This window comes from Lepidochelys kempii, chromosome 8 (genome assembly GCF_965140265.1).
Source record: "Lepidochelys kempii isolate rLepKem1 chromosome 8, rLepKem1.hap2, whole genome shotgun sequence".
NCBI classification, from domain to species: Eukaryota; Metazoa; Chordata; order Testudines; family Cheloniidae; genus Lepidochelys; species Lepidochelys kempii.
Window position 1 is genome coordinate 7,770,397 of NC_133263.1, and position 25,050 is coordinate 7,795,446.

General features: G+C 43.5%; 1 protein-coding gene across 1 annotated transcript in view; it reads left to right on the forward strand.

The window, feature by feature from the left end:
* The window catches only part of MGAT4B (alpha-1,3-mannosyl-glycoprotein 4-beta-N-acetylglucosaminyltransferase B), a 90,455-nt gene that overhangs the window by 49,454 nt on the left and 15,951 nt on the right, over nt 1–25,050 (forward strand). Inside the window, exons 2-6 of the mRNA XM_073355392.1 lie at nt 14,927–15,106; nt 15,730–15,870; nt 16,769–16,902; nt 19,968–20,014; nt 23,175–23,288. Coding sequence (XP_073211493.1) covers nt 14,927–15,106; nt 15,730–15,870; nt 16,769–16,902; nt 19,968–20,014; nt 23,175–23,288 — 616 coding nt within the window. The remainder of the gene's footprint in view (nt 1–14,926; nt 15,107–15,729; nt 15,871–16,768; nt 16,903–19,967; nt 20,015–23,174; nt 23,289–25,050) is intronic.

Consider the following 25,050-nt stretch of genomic DNA (forward strand, 5'->3'; position numbering starts at 1 on the left):
GATTCTAGTCCCTCCCTTCCCATATGGCCTGGGATTTGAGCTTTTATCTCCGGTATTCATGTGTGTATATATATGTGCGTGTGCATCCATTATGGCACTGTTGCGAGTCTCTGAAATAGTATGTGCTAAAAGTGTGGTTTTAATGTTTCCAGAAGGTGTGGCTTACATATTTTCTGAACCTAGATTTCAAATGCCAGCACCCACTCCTACTTTGGAATTTTGGAAGTACAGAATGGGGTACTCCTATAGTTCTCTCTATATATTTCCCCCTCCTTTGAGTGAGTGTGTGGTGGGATGAAACTGAAATCAAAAAGGAGATGGATTAGAATATCATTGCACATTTTGCAGCAAAAATGGTCACTGTGTGGTGTTAAGTGTTCCTCTAGTTGGTGGTTCTTCACCATCTAATCACACATTGCATTTCTAGTTCATTCTGTGGTGGTGTTGCAGGTTGAAGTGTTAAATATACCACAGGCTCTTACTAAATGACTAAATAAAAAATCCATACAGATTGCAGTCTGTGGGAGTATTTCCTGCACTTGATTTCTTTTTTTTTTTTTCTGCTAACAGGCTGACATTTAATAAATCTCCTATGAGGACTGACATGTTGGCTCAGCACAATAGTGGTGTAGTAAGTGTGCTGATTTGTCTTTCAAATCCAAGAGCCACTGTCAACACTGGGGCTGGAAGAAGTGCTGTGAATCAGGGATCAACATGCTAGTAACATCAATAATGTGCTGAGCCAGCAGGTTGGCCCTTGGGAAGGCTTACTGAAAATCTGCTTGTTCTCTAAAAGGCTGAATTATACCTCTGACAATCTCTGTAGCCAGACTGTGTTTTGTGGGGTGAGGAGGTTACTAATGGTTACCAATTTGATAAATCTAAATATGTACTGTAAACTGCACCTATATGCAGTGGTGAGCGCGCGAACCGGTTGTTAAATTTTGAAGCCGGTTTAGAACCGGTTGTTAAAGGGGTGGGCAAACTCCGGCCCGCAGGTCGCAAGTGGCCCGCTGGACCATCCTGTCCGTCCCACCTGAGCTCTCGGCTGAGGAAGCTCCCCTGAGAATTTTTACTCACCCGGCGGCACTCCGGGCCTTCAGCGCCGCTTTGGCGGTGGGTCCTTCACTCGCTCTGGGCCTTCGGTGGCACTTCGACGGCGGGCCCTTCAATGCCGCCGAAGACCCGGAGCGACTGAAGGAACCGGTTCTTCAGCTTCTGGCAGCTCATCACTGCCTGTATGGAAATGCAGTCTCTCTTAAGTCTTGGCCCCAAAGCAGGAAAGTGCTTAAGCATGTGCTTAAAGTTAAGTATCATTGATGTCAGTTTTCAGAGTAGCAGCCGTGTTAGTCTGTATTTGCAAAAAGAAAAGGAGGACTTGTGGCACCTTAGAGACTACCTGAATGTATCCGATGAAGTGAGCTGTAGCTCCCGAAAGCTCATGCTCAAATAAATTTGTTAGTCTCTAAGGTGCCACGAGTACTCCTTTTCTTTTTATTGATGTCAGTGGTGCTTAAGTGCTTTTTTGATTAGTGGATGCTTTTCTGAATCTGGGCTTTACGTGTTTGAAAAATACACAAACATGTAAATAATGGCTGTTGAGTAGACTTGGAAAATTAGAAAACTCTCTAGAGTTCTTAGTCAATAACAACTTCTATTTCCAGGCAGTTGTTTAGTGAGAATGTGTCATCAGCATCAGCATGTGTGCATCAGCCATGAGTTCTTTGAAAATGGCTCACAAGAGGAAGTAACTTCCTGGGTTTTACAAATGGTGCCTTTGTATATAACTGCTATTGTATAAAATAAGATTCCAGCCAAATTAGGGTTTTTAATCCCATCTCTATTCACCGCTCTGATAGGCTATTTAATAGATCTAGTTAGAGCCCTGCACAGATACAAATTTTGTATCTGCATCCAATCCATGATTCACAAAAATGATCCACAGATGGTCCATATCTGTGGATATAAGTGGATATCTGTGGATTTGCAGGACTCTAGACATAGTAGTTACTTTGTTTAAATAATAAACCCCAATCAAATTTTGAGACCACTGTCACCCCTCAGGATAGGGGAGGGTGGCAGTTTGACCTTTGATACGCTACCTCTGAGCAGAACACTTGTGTGTTACAGTGATTTGGAAAATCATCTCCTTTTTTTTACTTAGTTTTGGATCTCCTAACTCCATATGAGCTTAGCAGTAGTTTCCAATGATAAACAAAAATGAGCTTCCCAGTATTACCAATGATTGTCCATATTGCTTTCCTATTGTGGCATAAGGAAATGTAAAATGGGTCGAGACATATCCCTTCTTTGGCTTTTGATTTATAATCTGGAATTCCTTGAGGCTCTCAGGTGGCTTAAATCAGATGGGTGGTAAGCATGGAATAATGATCACTAGGGATATTTATGAAGTGGCAATGCTGATATCCTGTGAACAAATAATAGATATGTCACTTACTTAAACAACATTTATCCAGCTATTGCAAATACAGTGTTTATTTAAGGGAGGCAATTAACTCAAGGTTGCTCAGAGCTTTTAATTATCTTAAATGTGGTATTGGTCATGGATAAATCAAAATAAAACTGAACTTTTTTTATTTTATTTTTTTGGTTAGGGGAAGCATGATAGGCTGTGATTGGGGGGCATAGGGAGCTGATGGGCAAATTAACTAAACCATGAATATTCTCACAGATGTGCAGACATGGGAAACAGAATCAGCCTCTGCGTGGCATAAAATGTGCTTTTTAAATTTTATGAATTGTGCCACAGAATGTGCATGGATCCAGGAAAAACACTCAGGATAAATAGTTACAGTGCTAAATGTACGTATTACAAGGTAGGTACAGAATCATAGATGATCAGGGTTGGAAGGGAGCTCAGGAGGTGTCTAGTCCAACCCCCTGCTCAAAGCAGGACCAACCCCAAATAAATCATCCCAGCCAGGGCTTTGTCAAGCCAGGCCTTAAAAACCATTAAAGATGGAGATTCCACCACCTCCTTAGGTAACCTATTCCAGTGCTTCACCACCCTCCTAGTGAAATAGTTTTTCCTAATATCCAACCTAGACCTCCCCCACTGCAACTTGAGACCATTACTCCTTGTTCTGTCATCTGCTAGCACTGAGAACAGCCTAGATCCATCCTCTTTGGAACCTCCCTTCGGGTAGTTGAAGGCTGCTATTAAATCCCCACTCTCTCTTCTCTTCTGCAGACTAAATGAAACCAGGTCACTCAGCCTCTCCTCATAAGTCATGTGCCCCAGGCCCGTAATCATTTTCGTTGCCCTCCACTGGACTCTCTCCAATTTGTCCACATCCTTTCTGTAGTTGGGGGCCAAAAACTGGATGCAATACTCCAGATGTGGCCTCACCAGTGCCAAATAGAGGGGAATAATCACTTCCCTCGATCTGCTGGCAATGCTCCTACTAATGCAGCCCAATATGCCGTTAACCTTCTTGGCAACAAGGGCACACTGCTGACTCATATCCAGCTTCTCATCCACTGTAATCCCCAGGTCCTTTTCTGCAGAACTGCCGCTTAGCCAGTCGGTCCCCAGCCTGTAGCGGTGCACGGGATTCTTCCTTCCTAAGTGCAGGACTCTGCACTTGTCCTTGTTGAACCTCATCAGATTTCTTTTAGCCCAATCCTCCAATTTGTCTCTGTCACCCTGGACCCTATCCCTACCCTCCAGCATATCTACCTCTCCCCCCAGCTTAGTGTCATCCGTGAACTTGCTGAGGGTGCAAACCATCCCATCATCCAGATCATTAATGAAGATGTTGAACAAAACCAGCCCCAGGACAGACCCCTAGGGCACTCCGCTTGATACTGGCTGCCAACTATTTTGGACCATGTGTGTGTGTGAGAGAGAGAGTGGGTGCTGGCATTTCAAATATATATACACACAATGGTTCATCTGATCTTTCGCTGAGAAGACACAACAAGAGCTGTTAAATCTAATGTTGGTACTCCCTAGAATCTGTTACCTGACAGGGGGGAAGACGACTTTATTTGTTCTGTGGCTGAATGGTGTTGATGCTTGTCTTTGTCTGGACACTCAAGTTCTTGAACAAAATGAGGTACTTGTATATGGGCCTGTTATAAGGACTAACTTCATGACTGTTAATGATTGGATGCTTTTTTCTCCTGTTTTGTTGTCTCTTGAATTTTACCTAGATATTGAAATATAAAGTAACTGATTCCAATTTGGGGTTTCTAGTAGTGGTTGGGTGCCAGATTTTCTAAAAAGCTCAGTTTGCATTTAGGCACCAAAATGAGGTACCCGGATCCTCAAATGAAAGCAGAGCTCCCTTGAAAATCCAGTTTCCATTGTGGATGTTGTGCATTCCTGAAAATCTGGCCTTGAGATATGATTTATTTGTTACATAGTTTGCTTCTTTGCTAACCTTGAAGTGGGTTAGGGAGTTCTCTATGGTTTTTGTGTGAGTATACATATCCCATTAAATTAAAATAGTTCAGTAAAAAGATATTGTTCCCCAGTTTATCTCTAGACTTTTTGCATCAAGGAAGACACCTTGTCAATCAAGAATCTTCCTGGTGAGGGAAGTTACTGTGCTGTTGCTCTGAATCTGGCATTCAGCTAAGTGAAGGGGACAGCTAAGTATTTTGATTTCCTGGTAAATCGGTACTTTCTTGAACTCACTCTGAATGCTACAAGCTGTCACAAGCATGATCTATAGCACCAGATGGTCCAGCAGAATTGCCTTCTGCTCAGATTCCTTGTGGGATACATCTAAAATCATGTTTCATGCAGCAGTTTTCCTCTTTCCAGGAACAACTAGCAGACGGGAGGTCAAATTTAAAGAAAAAAACTTATTCTTGGTGGCATTAGCAGTTTATTATGTAGTCTTTACTGATACCTGTGTAATCCTTGCAGGGGTTTTCACGCTCATAGTTCTGGTTGCAATGAGGTTTGCATTTAGAAAGAACTAACGTTCCTCTTTTTCACACTTAAGTAATCGAATTTAGTCCCCAAATTTGGGACAGTAATTTCACACACACAAACTCATTGGTTCAATGGAACTTGTTGAAGCAAAACAACATACAGTATAACTTAAGAAAGCTACACTGACCCATATAGAACTCACTCAACTGCCAGAACACGCAATCAGTAAATGTAGTCTGCGTTCAGGGGTGCCTGGTTGGCTTACTTGGGATGAGGTTGGTGAGATGTGAGTGGTATCAGGGAGGTAGCCGAAGTTGAGAAGGGGACTGAGGAGTGGAGTATTCTGGGATGTTGAATTACTTAACAGCTTGTTTTTTCGCTTTCTGCAGTTTGCATTTGTGGACAATGCTGTCTAGCAACCTTTACTCGACCTCACCGGTTTTGTGAGAATTTTAAAGTACTGGCCTTTGTACTCCAGACTAGTCCACCTTGTGATACGAATGCAAAAAAGTGTCTGGAATTAGTAAATTGTATTGCAAGTCTGCCATATATAATTTGAATATTAGCTACTTTAGTGCCCATATCTGCTTTATTTATGCCCATGAGCAAGGCCTGAGGATCAGACACTTGCATGTTAGAGCTACAGTGTGTCGGAGGCAAATATAACCTGTTCTAGCTTGATGGTAAGCATTTTATCCATATTTGAAATAAAAATGAGAAGGGGTGATTCTCTCAGATTAGAATTAAATTCCTTGTTAGAGAGTTTGCAGTTACCTGCACTAACTAGGCTTGGCTTGTAAGCAGAGAACTTGAACTTCCTTTCCAACTAATTGTATTTGTTTCCTTACCTTTCTGTTCTTAGGAATGAGCATTTGCTTCACAATACTCCAGAATTTGCAACAAAATAATCAAAATATGTAGTTGCCCTCCCAAAACCAAGATTTTATAAAGATAAAAAATCTGGGTCTTTTTAATTTTAATAAAATTGTATGGAGTGGCAAATGCAGTTTGAAAAGACTTGGTATTCACTTGCTGAAAGACTAAGGTGGAGAAATCTCAGGCTTTGGACATCAATATGTTCTGCTGGGAAAAGTTATCTTCAAAGAACAAAAATAAAGCTAATTGGTCCTGAAATGCTGACATATTTAAAATGCATAAAGGTCTTTCTGGGAGATTATGGTGCGGTTTTAAGAACTAATACAGATAGAAGTCATAAAACTCCTGACAAATGTGGATGTGGACTAGTCTCAGAGGCTCACAAGGCTGGAATTTTAATTGCACTTGTGATTCTGTGTGACTCCCCTGCTTAATTCTAAAGTTCTATCTCTGCTTCAACATTGAAACTGAAAACCTGTGAGTAACTGGTAACCTTGCTTCGTCCCCTCCCCAACTAGCAAACATGATCATTGTTTTTATATCAATTTAAGAAGAGCAAAGCCACAGAGAATTCTCGGTGGTAGTCAAGTATTTGGATGTTAAATGGGCACTGTCTTAGCTGGCCCAAAATTTTATCTGCTTCAGTGTTTCTGATCTGCTTGCAGAATCCATATAAAGCTTATTTTATTTCCCCAAACAAATGTTTCAATCTTCTTCCTTCATCTCCTTAAGTGAGTCAAGAAAGACACATGTGAGTGGGTCCCACCATCACCAAAAAAACCATGATGTATGCATGCCATTGATTTCAGTGGGGGCTGCTCAGCATCTCTGAAAATCAGGCCGCTTGTACAGATGCCTAAATATGGACTTGGAATCCTAACTTTAGGCACACTTTTAAAACAAATAATCTTTGCCATTGTTTTAAAGAGCAATCCAGTGCAGGGAAGGAAGCCAGAGGGAAGGGCCTTCTGTGTGAGACAGTAAACTATTTAAGTGACTCTGAAAAATGTCACTCTAGTTCTTCTAATGCAGTTACCCTGACTGCCAGCCTAGTTATGCTTTCAAAAACTTTGCTAGTAAGATAATGAGTGACACCTTTGTTTGAGAGCTAGCTGACTGTTCTGGGACTCAGTAGCTAGTCTGCAAACAGAGCCATTCCCTGTGTGGACTGTATGGTGGACTGTGTTGTAGAATAACTTTTCTCAATTCTGACTTTGATTCCTGAATGGGGGTAGGTTTCAAGAAAGACTGTCGCTAATGGCTGAGGACCAAACATAGCAATGTGTGAAACCTGGCATTCTCCCAGACCTGTAGATTTTCATTCAGCACAGAATGTTCATAGGTAGCAGAATACTACTAGGTATCCCATTTGTACCGTCAAATCTCTGATCTAGCACAGACATGCACTATGTCACAGGTCAATTTATGTCATGTTTGCTTCCTTTGCAGCAATATATTGTGTATCAAGAAAAGGGAAGCCACAAAGTAACAGACACACTTTTGTTTTTTTGGTAGGTACAGTGAGAGTTTGTATCTGGATCTCAATGTGCTTGATTCTCCGGATACTTTATGAGACCTACCATTGCAATTATTTTTACGCTTGGAGGCCATGGAAGAAAAAATGTAGATTTTTTTTTTTTCAGAATCTATCCGTTTGAGAAGTGTAGCTAGGAGCTATTTTGAACACACCCTAGCACAGAAATTTGTTCAGCCTTATTAGAAGCAAGTCCTGCCTTCTGTGTTTTGAACTTGCTTTTATGTGTCAGAGTGAAGTCTGTTTTTCCTAATGGCTTTTCAGAGGATACCTACCATCACTCAGGAATTGGGCTCTTCTTTTGGGAGGGCAAGGGGAGGAATCTTTCAACTATACATTATGTGCTGACATTTACAAAATGGCATGATTGGTAATCCAGAAGAAATAAAATCGTTCTGTAGTTGCTTTAATGCCTTAGTTCTCACTTGTTCAAGCAGGAGGCACTGTAATTAAATCACAGGGTCATGTGAAACTTCACAGGGAAGTGAAAAGCCTCCTATAGACATTTATAAAATAGAAGCATTAAAGTTAGATACAATTTCACTTTTTCTACTGTTAGTTGGAAATGCAGCAAATTGCTACAATTGGGCATCAGCACTCCAGTTTAATGAAAAGTACTGCTGTCTGCTCGAGCAAGCAGGTCATTAGTGAATGAATAATCAGTGACATTTTCCATTTAACTCTGACATGAGCAGAGTGTAGTGCTTTAAAAAAATCCATTAAGCAACGCCTTGCCCCTTAACCCTGTTTCCAGTCTTTGCAGACCAGGCCCCACTATCCATCTTTAGTTATTAAGAGAGGGGGAAAGATTAGGTGATGTTGTTTGGGTTGTTAGTACTTAACATTGCTACTGCAGTTGCCCCAACCATACTGAGAACCCATTGCGCTAGGCACTGTACAAATATAGTAAATGACAGTTCTTGCCACAAAAATATTCAGTCTTGTTTAAATAGCTCTTATTTTTACTCCTTACTGGATGCTTTGTGTGTATTGTTTGGCTCAGTTAAAAGGTATAAATGGTATAAAAGCAATACTCTGGAGCATTTGGGAGTTCATGGGCATCTGCTTGTATTTGATTTAGACACCAGAAACCTAAAAAAAAAAAAAAAAAATTTCAGATACTACACCCTCCTCTGAATCCCCCTGCCAGTTTTTTGTGGTTTTCAGAATTTTTTTCATGTATTTCTAAATAATTCTCTCTCTTTTTGCAACATTGCAGTGTGAAAAATTCAAACACAAAAAAGGGGAAAACTAATTGTTTAGAGAGGGGGAAAAACATAGAACGGCTTATGGATAAAGTGCTGTCAAATGCACAAAGTAAATGGGGGGGGGAGGGATTTTTTTCCAGTAATCTTAGCTGTTGCTTGTAAAAGTAGATAAAATATTTTAAAGCAGGAGTGTAATTTTTAAGTTAATGAGGTTTCTTTAACCTTGCAGCACAGCCTTAATCCTAGTATAGTCTGTTTTATATGAATGAGAGCTTCACAACTTTTAACAAATTCCTGGTTTCATCTGCTTAAATTATTAAACCTTTAAAGAAATGTGTGTGTACGTGTTAGAAGAGGGTTGGGGGTAATAGGAGTGAAAATTAACTTTCCCTGCAAATTCCAGCTAGGGGAAAGGATTAATTACAGAATTGACTGAAAACATGTCATGCCTTGGAAACTGCATTTTATAACTTATGTTTTAAGATGTAAGCTGCTTCTTATTTTAGGAATCGTCTCTCTGATTAAGCGGCCTAACTTATATTTAGAATTGTATTTGGAAATTTCAGTCCAGCCAGTTTACAAAACTGCAGAGTGGTAAACTATCGGCAGAACCAAGCTAAGCCTCTGGAGTCAACAAAACGCTTACATAGCCAGTGCCACAGTCAGCAAGGTAAAAAAAAAGCTCCTTTTTTCCTCTATAATTCATTCTCAGTCATAAGCAGAAGTGCAGATTATATGTGACTGTGTTTTAGTTGTGTGTGTCAGTCTTGTTGTAAGATAATGTTTTTGGGGCATTCATAACTTCTGAAAAAGAAAACCCATCTTTAGCTTTGCTGGCTGCACTCTTGCCCTCACTCCAGGGTGACTGTGTGTAGAAGTTTGTTAAAATCCCATTTTTCCACTGCAGATATTGAAATGGGGAAAACATGCTTTTCATGCTTCTAATAAACTCCCTATCAGTTTGTGCATTAAACTTAGGTGGTTTCATTTTTAAAATTAAAACTTTGCAATGCCTGCCTCCCTTATTGAAGAATCTGTGTAAAATGGGGGACAGTTTGGGTCAGAAATAGAGAATAGAAAATCTGTACTTGTGGAGCACCCGTTGTTTATCAGTCTTTTTTAAAGCCTGCACAGAATAGCATATCAGCCCACTGAAATAAAAGTAAGTGCTGTTAAATATATGCCTAGAGATACTTGTATGAGAACACAAGACACAGAACAAGCGTTGCAGCTTCCAAGCATACCAAATAGTGATTTCTTGCAATCCTCTTCTTTTCAGTATAGACAGAGCCCTGGTCCCATGTTGGTGTCTGATGTGAATGTGGTATAGAGCAGTGTTTCACCTGTTAACTGGTGTAAAAGTCCATGTCCTCTTACAAGCTCCAGTAGCAGTTTTCTTAAGTTGAGGGAGAGAAGAAAGGGCTAGAATTGAGCCATGTGGGGCTCTGCAGGGGAAAGCTATCAAGGCATGGGAGCAGCTGTTTCTCTATCACCACCTTTTGGGTAAGACCTGTCTAAATTACTGTGTAGCTGACTGCCTCCGTGTAAGTTCGAAAGCTTGTCTCTCTCACCAACAGAAGTTGGTCCAATAAAAGATATTGCCTCTCCTTCCTGATCTCGCTAATACCTCTAATCAGAAACATAACTTACAAAATACTTTAACAAAAGGCTCTTTATTTCTTTAAATGCCCACTCCACCCACAGGTTTTTTGTTTTTTTGTTTTTTTAATCATCCCAAGAGCCTTCTTCTGCCATCTGGCTAAGAACACAATCTGAGGTCCTGCACCCTGTCCTTAATTATTCACACTGATCCACTTGAAGCAGCTGGGACCATGGACACAGCTGGAGATTTGGCTTTTGGTCCTGGCTGTGATTTCCACACCCCATCCTGGAGTGGGTCGGAGTTATGGTTGCACTGTTTCTAGCTGTATATCCAAGTAGTTTATATTTATGAAGCGGGGAAGCAATGTTATTACTGAGCTTTTAAACTAGAATTTTAATGTAACCAGTGTGGTTTTTCCTTCTTACCAGCTTCCTCACTTCTTGGATGCCACACTGTAGTCCCGCTTCAGGGACACAGTGGCTCATCCCCAGTTCTTCTTATCATGCTTGGGGTTGTCCCAAATACTTCTTTGTTTTTTAATAAAACAGAATGGTATAACTGAACAGATTATAAATGGATTCAGGCAGGGTTAGAAAAATGTTTTGTGTTAGCCTCTGTGTTACTTGAGGACAACCTGGTGAGACAGAGGGATTCAGTCTGTATGGTAACACCCATTGTTTCACGTTCTCTATGTATATAAATCTCCCCACTGTATTTTCCACTGAAAGCATCCGATGAAGTGAGCTGTAGCTCACGAAAGCTTATGCTCAAATAAATTGGTTAGTCTCTAAGGTGCCACAAGTCCTCCTTTTCTTTTTGCGGATACAGACTAACACGGCTGCTACTCTGACGCTGTAGTTTGCACATAGGACTATCTGGAGAGTGGAAAATAAACTGGAGAGTTTCATGCAGGAGACAAGCTATTTTTTGTGTCTTTTTCTGTTGCCATAGTAAAAACAATAACATCGTCTTGTGTGGCGGCATCCGCTTTTGCAAAGCTATTTGAGAGCCAGTTCAAAGAAGTTCTGATAACTTCACCCTCACTTGGACATAGCTCTGTCATTTTCAGAAGCTTCTGGAGCTGCTTCATATACGGAAATCACTCAATGCAGCATGAACAAAAGATGAAAGTGCTGCCATGAGGGACTCTTAAAGCTGTGACCTACAAAGGATTTTTTTTTTTTAATCAGGCTCGTGCCTTCTTTGGTTCCCCTGTGATGTATAAAAGAGACCCAGGATGTGCTGTGTTTTGTTTTGTTTAAATAAAGTTCCAAAGTTTTTTTGTTTTGTGTGTTTTTTAAAAACGCGGGGGCATTGGAGGGAAGGAAAAGAGAAACCAACGCTATCAGGAGCATCAAGCTGGTCTCCTCTAGTTTTGCTGGAGGAACAAAGCACGTGTATCATGAGCTCTCATGGCTTAATTCAGCCTTGCAGAACTGTCAAGATTTGACAGGCAAAAATCTGCCAGCCCACCCTTTCCATACACCCCACATACCACCCACGAATGCTCATTTGCATGTGCACGCCCCCTCTTCTGACTCATAAGCATCTCTTGGACATGTGCTCTCAAACTTGCAGAATCTTGGAGGCATGTGTATTGTAATTCAGGCTCTCGTATGCTGTCAGGTACACACAGTTGGACATGCTTTCTAGTTCACGCACACTTGGAATGTCTCTTTCTTTTGTTTTTAAACCCAACTTTCAGGTCACCCTTATACAGTACATTATAAAGAAGCAGAGAAGGGCAAATGCCCAATTTCTTTTCCTTTGTAGGAAATCTTTAACAACATGGGCAGTTTTTATATAGCACATTTTCAACCCAAGGTGACTTTAAAATCAGCCAGGTTATATATTAAACTCCTGGAAAACCGAGTCGAAAAGAGAAATCGAGGTTGTGTCTATATAGCTTTACTACTATAATTGCCTGTAGACTCTGGACTCTTGCTCCAGGGTATAGACTTGAGACAGAACTGTAAATGCTTAACACTCTAAATGGGATTACACACACAACCTACTGTTAAAATAGCACTATTAAGGTCACAAAGTCAAGCGCTCAGTACCAGCATTAACGGTGCCTGTGCTAGACCTGGGGTGGTAGGAAGCCTTGAAACCCTGGCAAGGCAGAAAGGCCCTGGAGCTGCTGGTCCCCAGCAGCCCACCCGGCAAGATGGAAGGGAACCCGGGCAGGTATCTGGCAGAATCCTGCCTGTGTTCTGACAAAATTTCTTCAAACCTGAACTGTTTTCACAAGACATTTCCAGTTTGATGGAGTTGCATTTTCCATCAAAATTCGGTTTCATTGGAAATTTTCCAGCCAACTCTATTCTAGGTGTGAGTGCTCAGCACTTCTACAAGTCAGACTGCAGCGTCTCAAGTTGGGCACATAGAAAATTGAGGGACATACAATTAATGGTCACCTGTGAACAGTTTGGTTTAAATGACTTGACCAGCATCACATCAAAACTCTGTGGCAGAGGTGTAGAGATAGAATATAATTGTCCAGGGCAGCACCGTAAGACCATCCTTTCTATTTCTCACCCACTCTCTACAACCTTTGTAACTTCCTCAACAAATAAGGCAGGGATCCTACAGACCAGAGTCTCCTTTACTACACAATCCTGATTCAGTCATCCTGTGCACTGAATGAGCCAGGGGTCCTTTGGTTGCACGGGCAGACTTAATTCCGCATTTCCAAACTTTTGAGTACTTGATTTTGCAATTTTCATGTTTTAAGCAAGGTTTCTTATACGTAATTTCCTAAATTTGTAAAAAAGCAAACGGCAAAAATAGAAATTCCCTTATGTGGCGGCGTATTCAAGAACATATGGGTCATCAGCAGGGTTGGAAGTTTTAGATCCACTGCATAGATCTCTGCCACTGGAGATAACAGAGTAACTGATAGGAGCAGTAGTTTGTAATTGGCTCCTCCTTTCTATTGCATCAAACATAAATTACTTGTCTTCACTTTCAGGGCTCTTCATGGCCTGTCTCTTCACTACGTATTATTTCTTATTCACTATCGAGATGTCAGCTTTCACCAATGATGCCTGCTTCCATTGCTCACTTGTTAAATTTGCAAACAAACACCTTTGTGCTTTGTCTTATGCTGCCACTTGCGCTTGGGAGGAGCTCCCCCCAACCATCTGCAGCGTTATCTCCTTAGCCTCTTTCAAACTCTCCTTTTCCATGGCGCCTACAAAAACTTGACAACAGCTGAGCTGCTGCAGTGCTGAAACCTCTCTGCCTGTCACGCTGACCAATGTTGTTTCATTGTTTCCTTATACTCCTCCATCTGTCTGTATTGTATCATCTGTTGTCTTATATTTACACTGTAAGTTCTCTGGGGCAGGGACCATCTTTTTGTTCTGTGTTTGTACAGTCCCCAGCTAAATGGAGCCCTGGTCCATGAGTAGGGATTGTACATGCTATGGTAATACAAATCATAGTGATGAATGGGGGTGAGACACCCACTCTGCCAGTGTGTTTTGCAAGTATGTGCTGACAGAGGAGGAATGTTGAGACAAGAATCTTAGGTTCCATTCCAAGCTCTGGAGGGGCGTGTGCTCTAGTGGGCGCAGACTCTTCTCCAAGCGCGACCCTTTCAGTGCTGCCTCCTGCAGCCTGTCCCTACCCTGGCTCTTCTCAACCCCAGGCTCCTTGTCCCAGTCTCCACTTCCTCAGGCTACTCTTCCCAGTCCCAGATTCCTTGACATGCAGTCCTGGTCTCCCCATCTGTCAGAGCACCAATTCCCACCTGTCTCCCCCTCCACAGTCCAGTACCAGTTCTCCCACTCCTGCCCCAACTCCTTGTCCCCAGTCTCCTTACCCAGCCATTTCCACTTCCCCGCTTGGTGACATCTCATCAGTCTAGTCTTTCTCCTCCCTATTCACTGGCTCCCAGTCCTGGTCTTCCTTGTGGGGCCCCTCATCCAATCTCAGTCCTCATCCCTTAGCTCCTTCCCCAGCCTCACCCCGCGCTGGCTCCTTCACTCATCTCATTGCCCAGGCAGTCCAGGTTTTCCACCTACACCCCAGCTCATGGGCAGCCGGTGACGCTAACCCCCGGCCCCTCCCCCGCAGGAACCCAAAGCACCCCCATCGTGGGGCCCCCCCCCAGCCCCAGGGGCTGCGGGGCGAGGCCTCAGCCCTGGGACTCCGGGCGGCCAGCACAGCCCAGCACCAGCCGCCCTGGCTGCCCCGAGTCGCGGGAGGAGGCACACTGGCCTGGGGGCGGAGCCACGGTAGGCTGTTGGAGGAGGCAAAGCCTCCCCTTGCCTACGATACCCGCCGCCCATGCCCCAGCTCCTGGTCAGATCTGTCTCCCCCGCTCTCATTCCCACACTGGTTCCTTGTCCAGCCACTCCCAATCTTCCCCCCAGGCCTCGTCAAATTGGTGTCTCCCCCCCCAGGCAACTGGGTCCCAGTCCTGTTCTCCCGCACCCCACTCCCAGTTTCCCTCACAGGTAAGGGTTGGCAAAGTTATAAGCACTGACAAAAGGGTGTTTTAACGGGAAGCGCCAGGCTACATTAGTTAGTGGGGCTACCAGCTCTGCCTGCATGAGAGAGCCCTCAAGTAAAATGGCCAGTGCGCTGAGAATTTTACTGGCTGGGAAGCACACATGGGTGAGCAGTTACCTCCAAATCAGCCAGTGATTTGGCAATGCTTCTCTCTCCCTCTGTTTTAGGTTTGGTGCCTAGGGCTGCGGAGTGGGAGAATGGATGACTAACGACACTTTGCCTTTTAGAACCTGTCACAGCAGGGGAAAAAGGTGTTTGTCCTCTCTCTCCTCTCTCCACAGGTGAGGTTGTGGATATCTATCAGCGAGAGTTCCTAGCACTCAGAGACCGTCTGCATGCTGCTGAACAGGAGAGCCTAAAGCGCTCCAAGGAGTTGAACCTGGTCCTAGACGAGATAAAGAGAGCTATCTCGGAGAAGCAGGCCCTACGAGATGTAAACCGGACATGGAGCAGTTTATCTGGTGAATCAGACTTTAACAGAGAGACACTGTTGCTATAGAGGAGGTAGTGAGGTGTGTGTGTTTGGGGCTGCAGATAGGATGGGCATCCTGTTGCTCCCAGAGCAAGTATAGGTCAAAGTCCAGATCATCTCCGATTTAGCATGAGGGGCTTAAGAGGTTCAGAAAATCTATTTGAATGGACATGGCCATGCACCATTAGACATTAGCCTCTGCAGATAATATACGCTAACTTGCTTGCTCAGGAGCTTTTATCACCAATTGTGTGCTCATTACTGAATGTTTATGAAAAGCAGAGCCCAGTGGAGGGTTTAGATTTGCTCAGTGCACCTCTCTTACTTAAAAGTGCAAAAGTTGATTGGATGGGAAAATTGGATCTTTTTGATAAAATCTGATTGATCTTCATTTTCCTCTCCTCAAAGATTTTGGACCTTATTCGGTGCCTTTACCCGCAGCTCCCACTTACATTAGTGGGAGTTGTGTGTGCACGCTGAGAAGGCTGGGTGGATTAATCTAGTGATAATCTAAAATGGCCAGATTGCCCTGTGAGGGGGTTTTGTTGCTAGAAGCCTTGTGATCTCTCCCTGTATGGTATCTTGCATATTGACTTCCTTTTCCTCTTTAAGATGAAACCAAATTAAAACTGTGGAATATCACCAGCAAGAATGTGCTGCATCTTCCCACCATCTTTCATCATTTGCCACATTTGCTGTCCAAGGAGAACAGTCTACAACCAGCTGTGCATGTGGGACAGGGACGCACTGGAGGTAAAAGCAGCTGCAGCAGCAGTAAGATCCAATGTCTCTTGCCTTCACTTTACATGTGCCCTTCTACTCCCCTCCATTCCTGGCTCGAGATGAGCAGGACTGGAAGCAGAGCAGCACATTCCATATAGGCTTCCTCACTGCAGCAGTGCATTAGGGTGGATGCGCAGAGTGTAACCCTTCTAAGTTAAGAGGTGCAGGGAGATGCTGTCTGTGCTTTAACCAACCCTAAAGTGGTATTTGACCCTTGTCTGTCTGTCTGAGGGTTTTACTGCCACCCATCAGTATAGTATCTGAGCCGCTCCCATGTAAAGTCAATGGAATGGCAAAGCCCCTAGTGGACTTCATGGAGTCCCTGGCACTTCCCCCTTCTTGGGGTAAAAACTCTGCTTGGGATAGGGGTTTTTTGTTTGTTTGGTTTTTTTTGTTTTTTAACTTTTTATTAATTTACTTTTTTTTAACATTGATTTGTTAAGGTTTTTGTTGGTTGGCCTGTTCTGGGCAGAAGAGGTCTCAGTCTTGAGTGTCTTTTTAGGGTTGAAAGGCCTTTCTGAAGTGGAACATTTTGGAGCATTTCCTAAATATCAGCCTTAAAGCTATAATAACTCAACTGAATGCTTCAAAGGGAGGCAATGCATGCTAGCACACCGTTCCTTTTTGTTTCCTGGCCAAACTGTTTGTTAGAAAAAAAATTAACCTGCTGATAGGGATAATTCAGTGAATTAGCCCTTGGTACCCACAGGCGTTTTGGTCACCAGCCCATTTTCCTATTGATGGAACATAGTGCTAAAAGCAAGTAGAAAGTGAGACCTCGGGGGCTGAGTGAACAGTTTTGTTTTTTTTCCTGGCCCATTGCCCTGTGTTCATTTTTCTGAAAACACTTTGCTTTGTTTCTGAGCAGTGTCCATAGTAATGGGAATCCCCAGCGTGAAGCGAGAGGTGCATTCATACCTTACGGACACCCTGAACTCCCTGATCTCAGAGCTTACCCAGCAGGAAAAGGAGGACACTGTGATTGTTGTTATGATTGCTGAGGTAACATGGCCCTTGTATCTATTTATCCCACTTCATCAGCTCTTCATCCCCTTTCTCTGTCTGATAGGGACTTGGTGCTGGTCCAGGAGGCTGCATGCAGCCGTAAAACAGCAGGATGTCTTCTCATGGATGAGGGCCAGATCCACCGCTGCAGAGGCAGATAAGCCCAACCTTGAGCTGCTGTCTGACAAGGCTCATCAGGCACATCCCCCTGATGGGGGCCAGCAGCCTGTTTTTAATGTGAAACAGTGCTTGGATGCGCTATTCTACAGAGGGTCAATATGTTAGCAGATGATTACATTATAGCTGCCAACATGGCCCTTGCATTCATCTTTTTCATTTAAGTTGTGCTCATTAACCTCACTCCTACAAACTCCAAAGCAGCTGTTGACTGAAGCCCTGCAAACACCACTCCACCTCATTCATGCTGCCCTCCCACGCCTCCATCATGTTTTCTCTGCCATCCCCCAGCCCATTTCTCCAAGGCTTAGACTAGCACATTTTGTTGCACTGATGCCTGGGACCAGAATCAGTTGCTTAATTTAGGAGCTTGGTGTGTTAATCCACTAGAGCTACTTTTATCTAGGGGTTTATGTGGTTATTTTTCTCCATCGCTTTCCCCTCTGGATTATTTTCTCAAGCCTAAAATGCTTGTCATAGTTTTCAGAAATCCACTGAGCAAGCAAAACGTCAGGGGTGTGTTGCCGGGAGCAGAGTGAAGATAAATACCTGTCTTTGCTTGCTGTTCACCAGCAATTAGATGGTTTAAGTGGCGTTTTGCTTACAGGTCTCTAGCTTGTGTTTTTCATACAAAAGGAAAGCATACTCTTGAGGAGCAAGTGGCTGCTATCCAAAGTGCTAAGGTGAGGGGGGTTGGATTAGTAGGTTCCTCCTGGGACTGGGGGACATGGGTTTGATTCTCTCCCAAACTGCTTCATTGTCAGGCTGTGATTTTGGGCAGTCACTTAATGCCTTCGTGCTGTAATGTACATGTCTGTGAAATGGATCTTACAGGGATCCTGTGAGGATTTAAAGGGAAGCATCAATATGAAATTAACTTTTTTTTAAATTGATTTGCAAGAAGTTTCAGGTACTGAGTTTCCCCTGCCAATTTTTTTTCCCCCTCGCTATATTTTAAAAAAGTTTGTCCTTCTTTTGAAGTATGAAATATCACAGATAGGGGAAACTGATTGTGGAGAAACAGTGAAATTAATTCTTAAATAAATTGCCAAATGCACAAAAACAGAGGAAATATTTCTCATGTCTCAGTTACAGTAGTAGTAGGTGTTACTGGTAACAATAGAGGTAAAACTACTTCAGACTCTGTCCTTTTAACTGTCAGGTGCTGCGAGATCTGCAGGAGAGCGCTATATAAGTGTGAACTATTGCTATGCTTGTTACACACCCAGTCCAGACAGTGCATTTCTTTGTACATCACTGCCTGTGGGTCACAAGTCTTCAGGCCTAGGGTAGAAAATGATGTAAAAGATGGTATGAGATTTGAAGAGTCATCAGATAGCTTGAAGAATCTAGGCAACATCAAGCTGCCACTGTAGTCTTAGGAGGGGCAGGGGAGAAGATAAGAGAACTGACATCATTGTGATGATACGGGCTCCATCCTGAGGGGGTTTTAATGGCTGCCTCTAAAATTTAGAGTTTTTCAGAAACTGAGAACCAATTCCCAATTCAACAGCGTATGGCTGTGGCAGCTAACTTCCTTTCTACAAGTTGTGAAAAAAATTCCATTGGGTGACTGAGGGAAGCAGCCTGCTTATTATGTTATAAGACTCCAGCCTGAGTCCTCTAGCTGCATTGGCACTGGGATAGCTGTCCCTGTCAGAGCAGTTAAACGCAGCTGTCATAGGAAGAGTCCTCATGGAGTGGGATTGCTGCATTGCAATGTGTTGTCACAGTGGTGAGGAGCCCCATTCCTCCCCTACATCATCAATTAAAGCAGGATGGCATGTGTGGGCAGATGTGGTGTTTGCTATCCGATGCCAAGTGCTGAGGCAGTTATTGTGACAGATGGGAGTTGTATGTTCACTCCCAGAATATAAAGCCACCTTCTTTCCTTTTTTGTAGCTGTTTTCCCAGCTCTGCCAGGGTAAGAAATTAGTCTCTCGCGGTGGTTCTGAGAACTCCTTGAGAAGGAGAGCTTGTCTCTCTAGAACAACTTGACTTGTCATTATTCTGGGTAAAGCAATGGACTTGGCTTCTGGCCTAAACCCCTGACATCTCACTCCTCACCCCACTGTGGCACCAAATCTGACACCACCTCGTACTGAGCAGGTCGTTGCAAGCTATTGTTTAGCACTTACTCCTGGTGATGGTGAAAGTCATCGTCCCTCCTCCTTTTCAGATCCTGGCCTGGGACTTGTGTTTGCTGTTTCAAGAGCAGTGAACTCTTTGGAGGCCTCTTGATCCAGCATTCTGGAATAGAGGGCATGGGACCTTATTTTCTCTCCACTGGCCCCTTGCATAAGTCTTTGCATTTATATCTTTTATATTAGTGTCATGCAGCATGATTACCCTTTTCCCCTGAGCTGCTGAGAGTGACCAGGTCAAATCTCAGGACCAGCTGAGAGATTCAGGTTTGCAGCTGAAATTAACCCAAAACGTAAATACACGTCATAATAGAAACCCTTCTGTTTTGCTGATGAGGGTAGAATTCCTTTTCTGTTGGGGACTGTTCATTTAGTTGAATGCCAACAGCCTCCTTGGCACTGTACAGAAAATAGAGGAGGAAGCGATCCTTGGGCCCAGACGCTTACCATTTTGGTTTGATTTAACACTGGCCAAACCAGAGGGATTTGAAGAAGAGTTCAGTTTTGATCCACCAAAATGGGGAGGGGATTTCAGGCACAAGGGCCTTACAGAAGAAGGCCTGGAGATGAATGAATGGAGTATGGAAGTGTTGACAGCACAGAATGGGGAATAATAGCAGTGGCTTCTGAGTTGCAGGCCCGGGCAGAGAATAAATCCAGATGAGGAATTTAAAGTATTGATGGTTGGTTTCTCTGAAACTGAATGATCTCTTCTTACGATGTTTAATTTTTTATTTTCAGATGGATGAACAGTATACAACTGGAGTGGCAGAAAATATCAAAAACTTGTAAGCAATTCCCATTCGTTACCCTGATATGAACTAGGCTTGTAACAAAGTAACAGCCTTGTTAAAGAAAATAAATGTCTTTTTGTTTGCTTGATTTTTCCATTATAAATTCCAGAGTCTCATCCTGTCTCTTAATTAAGCTGATCCCAAATTCATCTAATTCTAAAACAATATACGGTATTGTATCTTTAACTTCTTTCTGATCTTGTCCAACCAGTTTTGTGCTTTCATGTACTCAATGCACATGATCGTGCCATCTGAGTCACTCTTCCTGTCCTGTGTTACGAGAAGATGGATTATTTATATTTACAGTAATCCTGGGGGTGTCTATTCTTGATTAGTTCAGCATCCTGCCTGCTCATAGAGTTAGAGCAAGTGAACAGCATGGCTGGCACACATGATCTCAAACCAAAATAAGGCTGTTACAGCCTAAGTGTCCCTTTCCCTGCTCCTTTTTGCATCTGTGGTCTCTCTGGAATTGCATGTAGTGTAACAAACTTCTGCCCCAGAGTTACAGTGACTGCTGCAGCTTCACAATTGCTAAGTGTTGAGGGAAACCTGTGGCAGGCTTCTCTCCAACTCTTGGTTATTAGAGAGCTGGTCTAGGCGTTAGCAGCATCAGAGCTCAAAGAGGAAGAAGAACGCAATTGTAACAACAGAGGCTCTGAATCCAGTCCAGCTTCCCTGTCTGCATGTTTCCAAAGAACCATAGTAACCTTAAGAGCAAGACTTCTAAAAGGATGATGTGACCTAACGGCTCAATCCAGTTTCTGAGCTGGTGATGGGAGACGGGTTGGGACATGCTTCCAACAATAGAAAAGCAGAAGAGCATTGTATTCCTACTGCACTTTGCAGAAGAGCTGAAACAGAGCCCTCTGTCTTGCTGTGCAAGTGAGACAGATCCACCCGTCTGCCTTTTGTGGCAGGAGTGTATACTTAGCAGGAGATAATGAGCTGATAGTCTGATGTACCCTGATGAAATTACCAGGCACTATCGAAGGAAGGGCCCCTCTGTGAAAGGTCTAAAACTTTAATTAACTTAGTGATTTGATTCCCTCCCTCCCCAATAAACTCCTAAATTATCTCTTAAATTCAATGGGGGTAGCCTACAGTCTAAGCGAGTGTTGCTCAGGGAAAGCGCAAGTGCTCCTTTATCAACGTCCAAGCATCTGTAATGAGAAGCCATGTTTCAGACATTGCATGAGGAACGGTAATTTAAAGGGACGCCATGACGTCAGCTGGAAATGTTATCCATTTAAAAAATAAGTTAAAAGTAGTTTCGGGGACTGTTGTCCTGGAGTGTCTCTGTCAGTCGTGTCTGTTCCGCCCCTTGCGGCGTAAATGGTCACACATAAATAAGGGAGACTGACTGACTGTAGGGGTTAAACAATGAAACTGATGATTAAGGCTACGATTATGTCATGGAGGTCATAGAATCTGTGACTTCCATTGACCTCTGTGACATTTTCTGCCCTGGGGCTGGAGCTCTCAGCCAGCCCTGCCCTCACAGCTCCCAGCCCCCAACCTGGTGGGGGGATCCTGCGCTGCAGTGAGCAGATGGGGGACCCTGTGCCACTGCCCAGCCGCGGCAGGAAGGAGGGGGGACCCTGCAGCTACCAGCTGCCCAGGGTAAGGGGACCCTGCAGCAGCCCAGCCCCAGGGGTAGGAGGACCCCAGAGCTCCCATGGCTATTTTTAGTGAAAGTCAGAGATAGGTCACAGGTTGCTGTTAATTTTTGTTTATTTCCCATGACCTGTCCCTGACTTTTACTAAAAATATCCATGACAAAAACTTAGCCTTACTGAGGATACACAGAGTGCTGTCAAAATGTACAGTGTAAAACACTGGGGGAAAGCTGTCTTTCTGTCTAATCCCTTGCAGTTACAGTAATCTTTGGATATGGTTTGTAACAATAATGGGTACACATTTTTCAGACAAGTGACTTTTTTTTAATTGACTGTGACCCTTTAAATTGTTCTTAACCATATGACAGAAAATATACTTTGGTAGCTTTGTCTGGCACGATAGGAAATCAAATCAGCAGTAGAAAACAGGCAGAATTCCTGGGGGTCTTCTAATAACCGCTAAGACCAACTACAGTGGTTTTGATAACCTATCAAATAAGCATAATATAATCTCCGCAAACTGGCATTTACTGTAACACTTTGCAAACACCTGTATATCCACCTTATATTAGTAAATCAGACTTTGGGTCTACCAGATTTGCTGGGGTCAAGCTAATTGTCTGTAGGGCTTTACCTGCAAATAAATGCTTATGTTTTTCTTCAAAACAGATGAATATTTTTAAGGGGTTAAATGCAGATCACCCCAAGCAGAAGTGGTAGGTGGGACACTGAGACAGCAGCAGTGGATCCAAATGGCTTCTTCAGGTTCCTCCACCTCTGAAGTGGCAGCTGGTCTGCTCCCACTCTGCTGCAGTGCAACTATCGCGGGAAGCCACTGGAAGGAGTTTGTGGGGGTGGGCCTCGTAAGTGACCTTTTTTAAAGCGTGTGCTGGGGCTTTGCCAAGTTATCTTTAAAATATTCTAGAATCTTCGCAAAACCTCGTCATATGCTTATTAACACCCCTGGTGGTATTCCTCTCCTCTCCCAAACGTGCCAACTTGGGGCTCCTACAGGGATGCCGCCTTACCGCCAGGTTGGACTTTCGTGGCACAGAGGGAACTGGACAGTGTGACTTGAGGGGAGAAACCTGAAAGGAAGAAATAAGGCTTAGATTCCCTTATGTGGTGAGTGTCGCTCCTCCTGCCAATGTCTGGGGCATTCCTTGTGGATCACTTAAAAAAGAAAATCTATGCTATCAGCCCAGCATCCCTGAGCAATCCTACCATAACAAATCAACATGTTTGCATGCAGTAGAGAGACAAATGCCAGTAAACAAACAGATTTCAGTTCCAGGCTTACATGGGGCTGTTAGAAACAGTCGTGGGAAGAGGAGATTTAAAATCTCATGACAAGTACCCTGCTGGTGTCCTTTTGTTAGAACTAAGCATGCAAGTACATTCACTACTATAGAGGTTTTATCTTGGAGGTTAATTTTGTTTGGCTCCATGGTCTGGTGTTTTCCGAGTTACTTCAGTCTGAATCTGTCATGTTATGCCTGGTACAGCAATTGCTCGCTTCCACCTTTCTCTCTCAGGTTCCCCAAGGAAATACACTCTGGTCTCCTGGAAGTCATTTCCCCCTCTCCACATTTCTATCCAGACTTTTCTCGTCTCCGGGAGTCTTTTGGTGACCCCAAGGAAAGAGTCAGGTAATACCAGATGCTTTAAAATCTGAATAAGTAATACTTACTTTCTCCATAGTCCTGACTCAGAAGGGATAAACACTTCTGTGGATTTATGCAAGGCCCTTACATTTGCTTTTTGTGAGAATTAAGGAGCTAGTGAATATGCATTGTTGTTAGCTTCATGTGGCTTGGCTTACTCTGCTGTGTTTCCCATGTCTCTTTTCCACAAGTCAAACTGAGACAAAGCTGCTAACCTACAGGATACTTACCTCGAGAAGCCACTTGTTTTCCAGTTAACTCCAAATTAATCATATAGTAAAGAACAGGCTTTCTTTATCCCTTTTTCTCCTCCGGTGAAAGTGAAAGGTGTATTGTGTTGGCTCTCTGTGACATTAATGATCTGGAGGATGGCGTGGATTGCACCCTCACCAAGTTTGCAGATGACACTAAACTGGGAGGAGAGGTAGATACACTGGAGGGTAGGGATAGGATCCAGAGGGACCTAGACAAATTAGAGGATTGGGCCAAAAGAAATCTGATGAGGTTCAACAAGGACAAGTGCAGAGTCCTGCACTTAGGACAGAAGAATCCCATGCACCGCTACAGACTAGGGACTGAATGGCTCGCCAGCAGTTCTGCAGAAAAGGACCTAGGGGTTACAGTGGATGAGAAGCTAGATATGTGTCAACAGTGTGCCCTTGTTGCCAAGAAGGCCAATGGCATTTTGGGATGTATAAGTAGGGGCATTGCCAGCAGATCGAGGAACGTGATCGTTCCCCTCTATTTGACATTGGTGAGGCCTCATCTGGAGTACTGTGTCCAGTTTTGGGCCCCACACTACAAGAAGGATGTGGAAAAATTGGAAGGAGTCCAGCAGAGGGCAACAAAAATGATTAGGGGACTGGAATACATGACTTATGAGGAGAGGCTGAGGGAACTGGGATTGTTTAGTCTGCAGAAGAGAAGAATGAGGGGGGATTTGATAGCTGCTTTCAACTACCTGAAAGGGGGTTCCAAAGAGGATGGCTCTAGACTGTTCTCAGTGGTAGCAGATGACAGAACGAGGAGTAATGGTCTCAAGTTACAGTGGGGGACGTTAAGGTTGGATATTAGAAAAAACTTTTTCACTAGGAGCGTGGTGAAACACTGGAATGCGTTACCTAGGGAGGTGGTGGAATCTCCTTCCTTAGAAGTTTTTAAGGTCAGGCTTGACAAAGCCCTGACTGGGATGATTTAGTTGGGGATTGGTCCTGCTTTGAGCAGGGGGTTGGACTAGATGACCTCCTGAGGTCCCTTCCAACCCTGATATTCTATGATGATATTACCTGGGGTACAATCTGGACTGATTAACAGCTCTGTCCCCTCAGTTTTCCAATCTGGGATGCCTTTTAACACTGCTTCGCTGTGAGAGCAGCCACTCCCGGTCTGCTCACACACAGTCTCCAGCATGTAAATTACTCCCAGTTATAGTATACGAGTGCTATGGCCAGCCACTCATGCGTTACACTGCAGAGCAACACCAGCAAATTCCCAGTCCCAGACTTTCCCCCAGAAATGTGTGTCTTGTACTGCCCAGCTTTCTCCTGGGCAATGCAAGCTCATATAAAGTCTGTCATTTTATTAATAGAAAATGATATGCACACATCCTATTATTCCAAATGGAGTGTCCCAAAACACACACTGGTTTAGATAAAACAAGTGTATTATCTATAAAAGATAGATTTTAAATGACAACAAGTAATGAGGCATAAAAGTCAGAAATGGGTTACAAGAAAATAAAAGTAAA